Here is a 14,284-nt window from a genome sequence, read left to right as displayed (position 1 = left end):
ATGGTACATGTAGGTGCCAATGACCTAGGAAAGGGTAGGAGAGACGTCCTGGACACCAAATTTAGGCTACTAGGAAAGAGACTGAAATCCAGGACCTCTAGGGTGGTATTCTCAGAAATGCTGGCAGTTCATGCGCAGGGGCAGGGAGGCAGGCAGAGCTTCAGAGTCCCAATGCGTGGATGAGACAATGGTGTAGGGAGGAGGGATTTAGATTTATTAGGAACTGGGGAAACTTTTGGGATGGGGGAGCCTATACAGGAAGGATGGGCTCCACCTAAACCAGAGTGGATCCAGGCTGCTGGCCCTTAACATTGAAAAGGTTGCAGAGCAGTTTTTAAACCAAGAGATGGGGATTGGGGGGTGGGAAGCCGATTGCTGCAGAGGTGCACGTGGATCAGACAGAGACTCCTCTTAGAGGAGAATCTATTGATAGAGATTCTCTAGGTTTTAGTCAGGAGGAGAGGATAGAAGAGGATAAAGTATGGGCCAGATCAGACAAGAAACATTCACATAAAGAATCTGACACATCAGAAAAGGGCAGACAAATACACAGTGACAAGTTTTTAAAGTGCTTGTACACAAATGCTAGAAGTCTAAATAGTAAGATGGATGAACTAGAGTGCCTCACGTTAAAGGAGGATATTGATATAATAGGCACCCCAGAAACCTGGTGGAGCGAGGACAATCAATGGGACACAATCATTCCAGGGTACAAAATATATCGGAAGGACAGAACAGGTTGTGCGGGGGGGGCACTCTATTTGAAAGAAAATGTAGAATCAAATGAAATAAAAATCTTAAATGAATCCACATATTCCATAGACTCTCTATGGATAGTAATTCCAGGCTCTAATAAGAATATAACACTAGTGACTATTATCAACCACCTGACCAGGACAGTGATAGTGATGATGAAATGCTAAGGGAGATTAGAGAGGCTATCAAAATAATCAATAGTAGTGGGGGATTTCAATTATCCCCATATTGACTGGGTACATGTCATCTCAGGACAACATGCAGAGACAAAATTTCTCGGTACTTTAAATTACTGCTTCTTGGAGCAGCTGGTACAGGAAGGGGAGAGGCAACTCTCGATCTAGTCCTGAGTGGAGCGCAGGATCTGGTCCAAGTGGTATCTATAACAGGACCGCTTGGAAATAGTGACCATAATATAGTAACATTTAACATTCCTGTGGTGGGAAGAACACCTCAACAGCCCAACAATGTGGCATTTAATTTCAGAAAGGGGAACTATGCAAAAATGAGGAGGTTAGTTAAACAGAAATTAAAAGGTACAGTGACTAGAGTGACCCTGTAAGGTGCATGGACACCTTTCAAAGACACCATAATAGAGGCTCAACTTAAATGTATACCTTCCTTGGCCACTAGACTCCATTTCACCTTCCTCACAACTTGAATAAACTTTACCTTGACGGGTAACCTTCAGAAGACTCCATTTCAAAGGTTCAGTGGACTATAAAAGAAAGGGGCAGAATACCCCCTAGTTATCTGTTTCACAAAGACAAAGGAACCAGCATTTTGGGGCTTCTGGAAGAGATCTTGGTGGGGGTGTGGGGGTGTCAAACATCATCCATGTTCCCCCGACCCCGCACTCAGCAGGGGCTGCAGGGTCTCCCCTCTAGCTTGTAGCAGGGAGCAGGGGGACTGGCTGAGGGAGAAGCCTCCCCAGGATGCCTGCTGTCTGCATAGGAACAGTTTAAATTTAGCTGTTCACTCCGCCCTCTGAACCACAGAATTAGGGGCTATTTCTGGCTTCCTTGTTAATTTCACTCAGAGTTGTTGGGGTGGGGGTATCAAAGCCCGGGCAGTTCTTTTCTACCCCTGGATGAGGCAATCTTCAATAATATAATACACAAAAAATACAATCAAAATCAGGAACCATTTCCAAGTTCAAATCTTTCCCATTCCCTCCCCAGCAGAAAAATAGAAATATTTAACAGAAATATTTAACAGAAATATTTAACAGAAAAATACTGTTTCTTTTGTTTATCATCTTTACAGTGCAAATATTTGTAATAAAAATAATAATATAAAGTGAGCACTGTACACATTGTATTCTGTGTTGTAATTGAAATCAATATATTTGAAAATGTAGAAAAACAGCCAAGTATATTTAATACATTTCAATTGGTATTCTATTGTTTATCAGTGCGATTAAAACTGCAATTAATCGTGATTAATTTTTTTAATCACAATTTCTTTTAGTTAATCGCGTGAGTTAACTGTGATTAATCAACAGCCCTACTATCTATCTATCTATATTTTTCCTCTGTTTTCCCTTTCTAATCTTTCTCTATTTCTTCTCACTTCTCTCTTTTTTCTAGCTATTTTAATGTAATATATTTATTTATATCTACATTTTTATGACAGTTTTCCTGGCTTGTTGAAGTTCTCTCAATAATTCTTTACCTTCTTTCAACTTTCAGAACCAGTCTATTTCCACCATGATAAACTACACGTATGGATGTTTGCTCATGATAAGGAAGTGTGACACCTGTTGCAAGCAAGGGTGATTCTTATGTATTGTCTTCTCTGTCTCATGTCCAGAGTTGCAATGGATCATTCAACCACATGTGTCCACTGACATGTATACCAATGTGGTGATTGGAGCTAATTGAGGAATCAACATTCTCCCCAAATTGTTTCTTCTTTCCTCCATATACCAAAGGAGCCAAGGAAAACTACACCATGGTGTCTGAGTTCACCCTGGTAGGATTTGAAGGCCATCCCGAACTGCAAGTCTTCCTCTCTGTCCTCTTCTTGGTTCTGTACACTGTCACCCTGCTGGGGAATGCCGGCATGATCATCATCATCATCAGCTCTGACTCCAGGCTCCACACCTCCAAGTACTTCTTCCTGAAGAACTTGTCCTTCCTGGACCTCTGCTACTCCTCCGTCATTGCCCCCAAAGCCCTGCTGTGCTTCTCAACGGGGTGCAGAGCCATCTCCTACAGTGGATGTGCTGCCCAAATGTTCTTCTCTCTCTTTGGGACCACCGAGACATTCATCCTGGCCGTGATGGCTTACGACCGCTTTGCCACCATCTGCAACCTGCTGTGCTATCCAATCACAATGTCTAAGAGGACTTGTGTTTGCCTGGTGGTGGGCTTCTATCTCTCAGGTTGCCTGAACTGCAGGATCCAGAGAGGCTTTACATTTAGCTTGTCCTTCTGCAGGCTAGGGAAAATAGATCACTTCTTCTGTGACGTCCCCGCAGTGATGCAAGCCTCCTGCTCTGACACCTTTGCCAGTGAAATGGCAATGCTGGCCATGTGCGGGTTCATCATAGTGAGCACTGGCCTGGTCGTCCTTATCTTCTATGGTTTCATCATCACCACTGTCATGAGGATACCCTCCTCTGAGGGAAGACACAGAGCCTTCTCTACTTGTGCCACCCACCTGGTGACTGTGAGCTTGTTCTATGGAACAATCTTCTTTATGTATGCCCAGCCCAGGGCCATATCCTCCCCAGGCCAAAGCAAAGTGGTCTCTGTGTTCTACACCATTGTCATCCCCATGCTGAACTCTTTGATCTACAGCCTGAGGAACAAGGGGGTGAAAGAGGCTCTGAGAAAACAACGAACAAAGAAAGGCTTTTTCCACTGAGCTACCTGAAGGATCAAGGCTATTGAAGAGTGGACAGGTATTTGGGATGGATGACAATGGGTGCCAAAGACAGCAGAATTCCAACAAGGCTCTTCCATGGAACAATAGTCTCAGCTGGTGAATATTATGGGGAAAGGCAGGGACTTTCAATGGCCTAAGGTAATTAGGCACTCGTCTGAACATCTAACTCCCTTTGGCTCCTTTGAAGAGAGAGGAGCTCTCTCAAACATGGGGATGGATGGTTTTGTGGTGAAGAGGCTGGACTATAACTTGGGAAATCTGGAATCTATTTCTGGGGTATTCTATCTGCTCCCAAGAGCCATAAACCTGGAAATCCTGGACGCCCCATTATCTCAGGCATTGGCACCCTGACAGCAGGATTGTCTGGCTTTGTAGACTCCCTCCTCAGGCCCTACGCTACCAGCACTCCCAGCTATCTTCGAGACACCACTGAATTCCTGAGGAAAGTACAATCCATCTGTGATCTTCCTGAAAATACCATCCTGGCCACTATGGATGTAGAAGCCCTCTACACCAACATTCCACACAAAGATGGACTACAAGCCGTCAGGAACAGTATCCCCGATAATGTCACGGCAAACCTGGTGGCTGAACTTTGTGACTTTGTCCTCACCCATAACTATTTCACATTCGGAGACAATGTATACCTTCAGATCAGCAGCACTGCTATGGGTACCCTCATGGCCCCACAGTATGCCAACATTTTTATGGCTGACTTAGAACAACGCTTCCTCAGCTCTCGTCCCCTAATGCCCTTACTCTACTTGCGCTACATTGATGACATCTTCATCATCTGGACTCATGGAAAAGAAGCCTTTGAGGAATTCCACCATGATTTCAACAATTTCCATCCCACCATCAACCTCAGCCTGGACCAGTCCACACAAAAGATCCGCTTCCTGGACACTGCGGTGCTAATAAGCAATGGGCACATAAACACCACCCTATACCAGAAACCTACTGACCGCTATTCCTACCTACATGCCTCCAGCTTTCACCCAGACCACACCACACGATCCATTGTCTACAGCCAAGCTCTACGATACAACCGCATTTGCTTCAACCCCTCAGACAGAGACAAACACCTACAAGATCTCTATCAAGCATTCTTACAACTACATTACCCACCTGCTGAAGTGAAGAAACAGTTGACAGAGTCAGAAGAGTACCCAGAAGTCACCTACTACAGGACAGGCCCAACAAAGAAAATAACCGAACGCCACTAGCCATCACCTTCAGCCCCCAACTAAAACCTCTCCAATGCATCATCAAGGAGCTACAGCCTATCCTGAAGGATGACTCAACACTCTCACAGATCTTGGGAGACAGGCCAGTCCTTGCTTACAGACAGCCCCCCAACCTGAAGCAAATACTCACAAGCAACCACACACCACACAACAGAACCACTAACCCAGGAACCTATCCTTGCAACAAAGCCCGTTGCCAACTGTGCCCACATATCTATTCAGGGGACACCATCATAGGGCCTAATCACATCAGCCACACTATCAGAGGCTTGTTCACCTGCACATCTACCAATGTGATATATGCCATCATGTGCCAGCAATGCCCCTCTGCCATGTACATTGGCCAAACTGGACAGTCTCTACGTAAAAGAATCAATGGACACAAATCAGACGTCAAGAATTATAACATTCAAAAACCAGTTGGAGAACACTTCAATCTCTCTGGTCACTCGATTACAGACCTAAAAGTTGCAATTCTTCAACAAAAAAACTTCTATAACAGACTCCAATGAGATACTGCTGAATTGGAATTAATTTGCAAACTGGATACAATTAACTTAGACTTGAATAGAGACTGGGAGTGGATGGGTCATTACACAAAGTAAAACTATTTCCCTATGTTTATTCCCCCCCTCCACCTCCCACTGTTCCTCAGACTTCCTTGTCAACTGCTGGAAATGGCCCACCTTGATTATCACTACAAAAGGTCCCCCCCACCCACTCTCCTGCTGGTAATAGCTCACCTTAAGTGATCACTCTTGTTACAGTGTGTATGGTAACACCCATTGTTTCATGTTCTCTATGTATATAAATCTCCCCACTTTATTTTCCACTGCATGCATCCGATGAAGTGAGCTGTAGCTCACGAAAGCTTATGCTCAAATAAATTGGTTAGTCTCTAAGGTGCCACACGTACTCCTTTTCTTTTCGCGAATACAGACTAACACGGCTGCTACTCTGAAACACATTGTTTTAGTTTCATAGAGTTTAAGGACAGAAGGAATCATCCAATCAGATCATCTGACCAGCTCAGTATCACAGGCCATATATTTCGCCCAAATTGTCCTAGGCTGAAAAGATAAATAATACTCAGTGGATAGGAAATGTGTATTTGTTGTACCCATGGCCATAATTCAGAATGTTTTGGATGCCAGCCCTGAATTCAATTTTCAAGGCCTTGCTCTCTGTTTGTCTTTTTCACACTTTGTTTTGATGAACTGCAAACACACATGGGACAGATAAATTAGCAATATATTGCCTTGGAGCCTCTGCTTCTGAGCTGTGCAGGGCTATAGAGAGCAAGTCCTCTCAAGCCCTTGGAGAACAGACCAGGATAAATATTTCTACAGCACCAACACCAGCTGATGAAACGTGAAGTCCCAAGCCCACTGCACACAGCTCATCTGCAGGGAGGAAGAGGTGAGAATATTTCTGTCACTTGAGTCTCAGTGTCTGGGGTGAAAGGGTCTTAGAAAGCTGTGCCTTTGGTATCTACATACAATAGTGGTAGGGGTATCGGAAATCAATAGAGATATTCATTGCAATGACACCTTTCCTTTATTGACTTGAAACATCTTGAACTAGGAGGAGCAAAGACACACACATCCGCAAAGTAAGTGTCCTGCACTCATTTAATCTGGGATGTGTTGATTTAGTGGTATAGTTATTTAATTTTAGTGAGGAAAATTAACAGGAGAAATCCCAGTGAAAGTGTAAACTATTTCCTGGGTTCAGTGCTAAAGAAACAACAATAACCCACCTTCTTAAACTGAATGTGATATGACAGATAGGAAAATTCATTTTTCCTAATTTTAATCCCATTCAAATAAGGAGGACAGTCTGTTCCTGTCAACAGAGCATGGGTGTCAAGGAGACCAGATCCCTTGGATTTTGTTTCTGTGTACCTATCAACAAATCATTCAGACCCTTCAATCCAGTGTTTCTCATGGAGTTATTGATACCTACTAGATCTTTCTTCTCACTGGAACAGATTCAACTTGACCATGGTTAAGCTGCTGGTGCCCTGAGATCACTGCCTGTCATACTGTCCAAAATGGTCTCATTGTTTGTTTGTACTACCCTGTCTGTATCTGGCTGTTGTCTCTTGTCTTATACTTAGATTGCAAGCTCTTTCGGACAAATGCTGTCTTTCCATTCTGTGTTTGCACAACGGGGTCCTGGGCCATGACTAGGGCTCCTAGGCACTGCTAGAATAATAATAAAAAACAAAAAAAGTTCTGACATATTTACTCACAAAAAATACTGGTTTACTCTGTGAATAACCCTATTGAAACTACTTGCAGAATACGTTACTACTCAATATGATGAAGGGTTTTAAAATATAGTCCCAATATGATTCTGAAGTCTGCCATTGGGAAAAATAATGTACATGCTAACTGTGGGTAAATTCAACTGAGAAACAAGGTAGATGAGATAATATTTTATTGGAGTAACTTCTGCTGGTGGAAGAAACAGAGACAAACTTTCCACCAACTGAGGTTAGTCCAGTAAAAGATGATCATCTCCCCCACCTTGTCTCCTTCATAACCTGGGAGCAAGACAACTATCTCAACTGAAACATTACATTCAGTTTATTGAGATTTCATAAATACAATGTGGGAAACAGCGAACAATAAATGAAAAAGATAAAGCCATGTGGGTTTAGAGTGATGAGAACTCACAGACGCTTTGCAAGAATGGGGAATGATAAATCTCAAATGGAATAAATAAACACAGTCTCGGTTCTGTACGTGGAGCAAGTACATTTGTCTTCCAAATTTAAGCTTTTCCTTCTGATCATTAATCCAGACTACAGGTCTCCATTTTACAAACAACTTGATTTTACTGTTCAATTGTATCTCCTTTGAATTCATCATGAAACTAGAACATATTTGAAATGTTGTGAACATTCTTTTATTACTTTTTTTAAACTCATGGACTCATTTGTTACTTTCTACAAAGATTAAAGAAGTTAGGGATAACAAACAGGTTGCCCTCAAAGTTTGTGTCTTTGCTGCAATGGTAAAAAATAAGATAAAAATCATAGCAAAGGTTTTCATCCCCACCAGGGTCATGTCCCTTTCTCTCTGCTGTGTCCATGTGATTACCTAAGACACTAATTAGGGCCAGATTTCAAAAGGCATTTGGGCACCAAGTGGGATTTCCTAAAGCATCTGAGCCCTAACTCACAATTGAAATCAATGAGTTTTGGTGCTGAGATGTTTTTGAAAATCCCACTAGGAACCTTAATGCCTTTCGAAGTCCGGCCCTACCCCTAGAATGTGCCATGACAATCACATGTCCACAGGAGATTTAAAGTATGAGACATTGAGCCACACTAAATAATAACTGCTCAAAAAAATCACCCATTTCTCATATACCAAGTAGTGTCTCAGCTGTAGCTCATCACAGTTCATCTGCCCCTGTTCCAGCTCTAGTGATCGGGCACAGTAAGGGGAGTGGAAAGCAGGGCATCTCCAAGCTGTGATTCTGCTCTGCCTTCCACTGCCTTTGCCCCATAATTAACTCCCACCTCCTCCTTTCCCTGGCAGATTTTCACATCTCCCCTCACAAGCTCAACTCTGCATGTGTTCCATGAACACACATTGCTAAGGCTTAGCTTGAAGAGAAGGACTGGCTTTGCAACATTAGATGAATATGCACAGAATTGTGTTTGGCTGTAACTCTGTGAAATGGAGGGCATAGGGGTGTGTTGTGGTACAACACAGTGTCCCATTCACAGGGCATAATTTGCGGTGGGGGGGAGGGGGCTTGCAGGGAGGTACAGGTTAGACTTTCCCCTTAATTCATTATTAGGTCTAATTATCTGCAATAATTAATGTAACTCTCAGAAAGCATAAACAAATTTTTACAGCAGTATTATTCTGAATGTGAAGCATTAAGACCACCAAAAATGACTACTTTAAATTTACACAGATGTTCTAGCAATTCTTAAATTAAATTATCACCAATATTGAACAATTAAATTTAATGGAACTGTTTAGTTGCCACTTACTCCAAACAACAAAATAAATCAATGCAGTCTTCCAAAATCAAATATTTTATTTATTATTCTATCTACAGCAATGCCCAGATAACCAAAGTATCTCTGTGTTTCCATATAGAATGTAGGCACTATGTGATGTACATATTGAATTATATTGTATATTTACTAGCAGTTGTTTCTACTGAAGTTTTGCATATGCCAAGTGATGCTCTACATCTATTAAAGAGGCTCATAAAGCTGAATATCAGGAACGTTTTCTGATATTACAGGTACATTTCTCTGTCATTATCCCACTTCAGCAGCATTAGTCGTGTCTCCTTTCTTTAAGTTAAATACTTCAGCTATACCTTTGGTGTTCACGTTGGGCACATATGTTACTCTTTAACCAAACAACATAATTTCCTCTTAAAATCTCTCTTTAAAAATCAACAAGTCCAGCCTTTGAAATACATGTTCATTGCTCTTCTCTGAACTCAGTCCAGGGGCAGAAGATGAAGAGAACAGAGCTGTACAGGGGACACAGAGGGCAGGGTGTGAAGGAGCTAGGGAAGCACAGGTGCAGTGAAGCTCGAAATTGAGACAACCGGATTGTGTTCATGTTACCTAGTGCACAAATTTAAGACAACTCATCTCTAGGTGTAGAAATATGATAGTCACTTTGGCCTTGTAAAGTTCCATTGTCTTTTCTGAGGCATATAAAAGTAAAAGAACATAAGAATGACCATACTGGGCTAGATGGACCAAAAATGGACCATCTAGCCCAGTATCTTGTCTTCCAACAGTGGCCAATGCCAGGTGCTTCAGAGGGATTGAACAGAACAGGTAATCATCAAGTGATCCATCTCCTGTCGCCCATTCCCAGCTTCTGGCAAACAGAGGCTAGGGACATCATCCCTGCTCATCCTGGCTAATAGACATTCATGGACCTATCCTCCATGAACTTATCTCATAATTTTTGAACGTTACTATATTCTTGGTCTTCACAACATTCTCTGGCAAAGATTTCCCCAGATTGACTGTGCATTGTGAGAAGAAATACAGCCTTTTGTTTGTTTTAAATCTGATGCCTATTAATTTCATTTGGTGATCCCTAGTTCTTGAGTTATGGGAAGGAGTAAATAACACTTCCTTATTCACTCTCTCCAGACCAGTTTCCCTCTTCTTTGTAACCATTTACCTCACCATTCCCCTTGTTCTTCCCTCCACAGAATGTATCTGAGACAGGAAACATCCAACCAAACCATCCTTACCGAGTTCCTTCTCCTGGGTTTCTCCAACGTCCGAGAGTTGCAGATTTTACACTTTGTGGTGTTTCTAGTGATTTATCTGACAGCTCTGATCGGGAATCTTTTCATCCTCACAGCTGTAGCTGTGGACCGCCACCTGCACACCCCCATGTACTTCTTCTTGGGCAACTTATCCTTCCTAGACCTCTGCTACATTTCCGTCACTGTCCCCAAGTCCATGGCCAATTCCCTAACCAACGACAGACGGATCTCTTTCTCTGGATGTGTTGCCCAAGTCTTCTTGGTCGTTGCCTTAATTATTACTGAGATGACCCTGCTGGTGGTCATGGCATACGACCGGTACATTGCAATCTGCCATCCTCTTCATTACAGGGTCATCATGAACAAAGGCACCTGTGCCCAGATGGCAGCTGGTTCTTGGATTGGCAGTGCGATCTATGCAGCCTTTCACACTGGTAACACCTTTAGGTTGCCCTTTTGCCAGTCCAATGAAATCGGTCAGTTCTTCTGTGATATCCCACAGTTACTGAAAATCTCTTGCTCTGATACTCGCTCTAATGAAATTTTGCTTCTTGCCTGTGTTATATTCTTGTGTTTCGTTTGCTTTGGTTTAGTTATCATGTCTTACACTTGCATCTTCTCCACTATACTGATGATCCCCTCAGTGCAGGGCAAGCATAAAACCTTCTCAACCTGTCTGCCCCACATGACTGTAGTTGGTTTGTTTCTTAGCACCGGAATGTTTACGTACATGAAACCAAACTCAGGGTCTTCTACATGCTATGACCTGCTTGCCTCTGTTCTCTATACCGTGCTTCCTCCGGCCATGAACCCTCTCATCTACAGCCTGAGAAACAAGAAAATTAAGGAGGCTCTAAGTAAAATAGGAGACATGAAGAAAAGATTATTTTTAATAGCTCTTGGGAACTAAGGCCATCTTATTTTGAGGAGCCACAGGTTCAGAAGAAAGAGATATAATGAACAGTGTAAGAATAACCAACAGTGAGCTGGCATTTGCCTATAGACTTTGGGAGAGGCTAAATGGGAGAGTTACAAGTAGAGTTACATTCCCAGATAACAATTCAGAGAGAGGGCTCCTTCCCCACTCTGAACTCTAGGGTACAGATGTGGGTACCCACATGAAAGACCCCCTAAGCTTATTCTTACCAGCTTAGGTTAAAAAACTTCCCAAAGGTACAGACTTTGCCTTGGCCTTGAACCATATGCTGCCACCACCAAGCATTTAAAACAAAGAACAGGGAAAGAGCCCACTTGGAGATGTCTTCCCCCCAAAATATCCCCTGAAGCCCTACACCCCCTTTCCTAGGGAAGGCTTGATAAGAATCCTCACCAACTGGTACAGGTGAACACAAACCCAAACCCTTGGATCTTAAGAACAATGAAAAATCAATCAGGTTCTTAAAAGAAGAATTTTAATGAAAGAAAAGTTAAAAGAATCACCTCTGTAAAATCAGGATGGAAAATACTTTACAGGGTAATCAGATTCAAAACACAGAGGATCCCCCTCTGGGCAAAACTTTAAAGTTACAGAAAACAGGGATAAACCTCCCTCGTAACACAGGGAAAATTCACATAAAACAAAAGATAAACTAATCCGCCTTGCCTGGCTCACCTATACTGGTTGCAATATTGGAGACTTGGATTAGGATGGGCTGGAGAAGATGGATTTCTGTCTGGCCTCCCTCAGTCCCAACAGAGAACAAACACGTAAACAAAGAGCACAAACAAAAGAAACAAAATTTCTATCCTGAGTATGATAGAAACCCCTACAATTAGAGGTGAAGACATGTAGCAGTGCAAGTCAGCTGAGCTGATCAAATATTTCCTGACACAAAGTTCATAAAATGTGATTTCATCTCAACTGAAACTTTCCAAGGGGAAATTCCAGTCTCACTGTTTGTTCACAGTGTCGTTGTAGTCACATTGGGCCAAGAATAGAGACACAGGGTAGGTGAGGTGATATCACTTATTGAAGCAACTTCTGTTAGTGGAAGGTACAAACTTTTAAGCTTCACAGAGCTCTTCTTCAGGGCTGGGACAGGAAAGTAGAGTGTCTGAGGTAACTACAAGTTGGGACCAATTGTTAAGCATATGTGGTAATCAGTATTACCAACCCCAAATGTTCAAAAATTGTGAGTCAGGCTCCCCAAATATCCTATCAGCTTTAAAATAATGAGATTACATACAAATAATAGATTTGGTGTTTTTATTTGCCGTCTCCTTTTTGAGCCTTTAGGATGCACTGGGGTCACAGTTTGAAGCTCTCCCCCACAGCCACATGTACTTTTTCCTTTAAGCATGACGTCTGAAATCATCCCAGACCCACTTGATTCCAGGAGCTGGGGCTTTAAGGAAAACACTAAGGCCTGGTCTACACTACGGGGTTAGGTCGAATATAGCCGTGTTAGGTCAATTTAAAAATGATTGCTTCCAAACAACCAACCCCGTTCTGTCAACCTAAAGGGCTCTTAAAATCGATTTCTGTACTCCTCCCCAATGAGGGGAGTAGCTCTAAAGTGGACCTTGCTGGGTCGTATTTGGGATAGTGCGGATACAAATTGACGGTATTGCCCTCCAGGAGCTATCCCAGAGTGCTCCATTGTGACTGCTCTGGACAGCACTTTGAACTCCAATGCACTAGCCAGGTACACAGGAAAAGCCCAGGGAACTTTTGAATTTCATTTCCTGTTTGGTCAGCGTGGCAAACTCAGCAGCACTCAGCAGCATAGGTGACCATGCAGTCCCCCCAGAATCGTAGAGCGTAGAATGTTTCTGTGCTCCTGCTATCATCTCCGTCCCTGAGGTTATCTCAGATTAGAAGGCAAAAAAAATGCACTCACGATGACATGTTTTCCGAGCTCATGCAGTCCTCCCACACTGACAGGGCACAGATTAATGCATGGAGGCATTCAGTGGCAGAGGCCAGGAAAGAATTAAGTAAGCATGAAGAGCGGAGGCAGGATGTGATGCTGAGGCTAATGGGGGAGCAAACAGACATGATGAAGCATCTGTTGGAGCTGCATGAAAGCCAACAACAGCACAGATCCCCACTGCATCCACTGTATAACCGCCTATCCTCCCCCTCATGTTCCATAGCTTCCTCACCCAGATGCCCAAGAACGCAGGGTGGGAGGCTCCGGGCACCCAGCCACTCCACTCCAGAGGATGGCCTAAGCAACAGAAGGCTGTCATTCAAACAGTTTGATTTTTAGTGTGGCTACAATGAACAATGTGGAGTTGTCCTTCCCTTTTCCCCCACCCCACCCAGCCTACCTTGTCCTTACGATGGCTATCAGTCCTACTGCTCCATCTGCTGCGAAGGCAAGGACCTGCTGCTGTGTAGCCATGCAGTTCCGCATCTGCCAGCAGCACCCAGGAGACGTACGGTGACGGTGAGCCGAGCAGGCTCCATGCTTGCCATGGTATGGCGTCTGCACGGGTAACCCAGGAAAAAAGGCATGAAATGACCGTCTGCCATTGCTTTCATGGAGGGAGGGGGGGCCTGATTACATGTTCCCAAAACCACCCACAACAAAGTTTTTGCCCCATCAGGCATTGGGAGCTTAACCCAGAATTCCAATGGGCAGTGGGAACTGTGGGATAGCTACCCACAGTGCACCGCTCTGTAAGTCGATGCTAGCCATGGTAGTGGGGACACACTCCGCTGACTTAATGCGCTTAGTGTGGACATACGTAATGGACTGTATCAAATAAAATTCTAAAAATTGACTCCTATAAAAATCAACCTAATTTCGTAGTGTAGACATACCCTAATTATCATGGATAATACATGTTGGAGGAGGCCACTTGAAATAAAAAAGAAAATTGGGGGTTAGATTGTTATGCATAAGGTGGGCAATTAAGGGTTGTGTTACAAATTGTTGTAATGAGCCATAAAACCAGTGTCCCTGTTGAATTCTGGACCCAAGCTCTCCCACTACACGCCACTGACTGTCTGAAGGGGGACAGGGGGAAGAGAAAATAAAAGAGACAAGATGGGTGAGCTAATACCTTTTATTGTATACCTTGTCTCTCTAATGGCCTGTGACCAAACACACCTAAAACACTATAAATAAGGAAAAAGAATTGTCTGACTGGCCAGCCCCCAGTGGATG

The 14,284-nt window shown here is 43.2% G+C and overlaps 2 protein-coding genes across 2 annotated transcripts; both read left to right on the top strand.

Moving 5' to 3' along the window:
- On the top strand, positions 1 to 3,627 carry LOC141997716 (olfactory receptor OR9H1-like). Its single transcript, XM_074970146.1, has 2 exons — positions 1 to 34; positions 2,690 to 3,627. The coding sequence occupies exons 1-2, from the start codon at positions 1 to 3 to the stop codon at positions 3,625 to 3,627; spliced, it is 972 nt and encodes a 323-aa protein (XP_074826247.1).
- A 6,483-nt stretch (positions 3,628 to 10,110) lies between these two features.
- LOC141997715 (olfactory receptor 14A16-like) lies at positions 10,111 to 11,079 on the top strand. The gene has a single exon (XM_074970145.1). The coding sequence runs from the start codon at positions 10,111 to 10,113 to the stop codon at positions 11,077 to 11,079; it is 969 nt and encodes a 322-aa protein (XP_074826246.1).
- Positions 11,080 to 14,284: the final 3,205 nt, after the last annotated feature.

Source organism: Natator depressus, chromosome 13, assembly GCF_965152275.1.
Source record: "Natator depressus isolate rNatDep1 chromosome 13, rNatDep2.hap1, whole genome shotgun sequence".
Lineage (NCBI taxonomy): Eukaryota > Metazoa > Chordata > Testudines > Cheloniidae > Natator > Natator depressus.
This window is presented reverse-complemented; position numbering and strand designations above follow the sequence as displayed.

Coding starts and splice junctions, on each gene's coding strand:
- LOC141997716 (XM_074970146.1), top strand. CDS start 1: ATGGTACATGTAGGTGCCAATGACCTAGGAAAGG. Junction 35..2,689: donor TGCCAATGACCTAGGAAAGG/GTAGGAGAGACG, acceptor CATATACCAAAG/GAGCCAAGGAAAACTACACC.
- LOC141997715 (XM_074970145.1), top strand. CDS start 10,111: ATGTATCTGAGACAGGAAACATCCAACCAAACCATCCTTACCGAGTTC.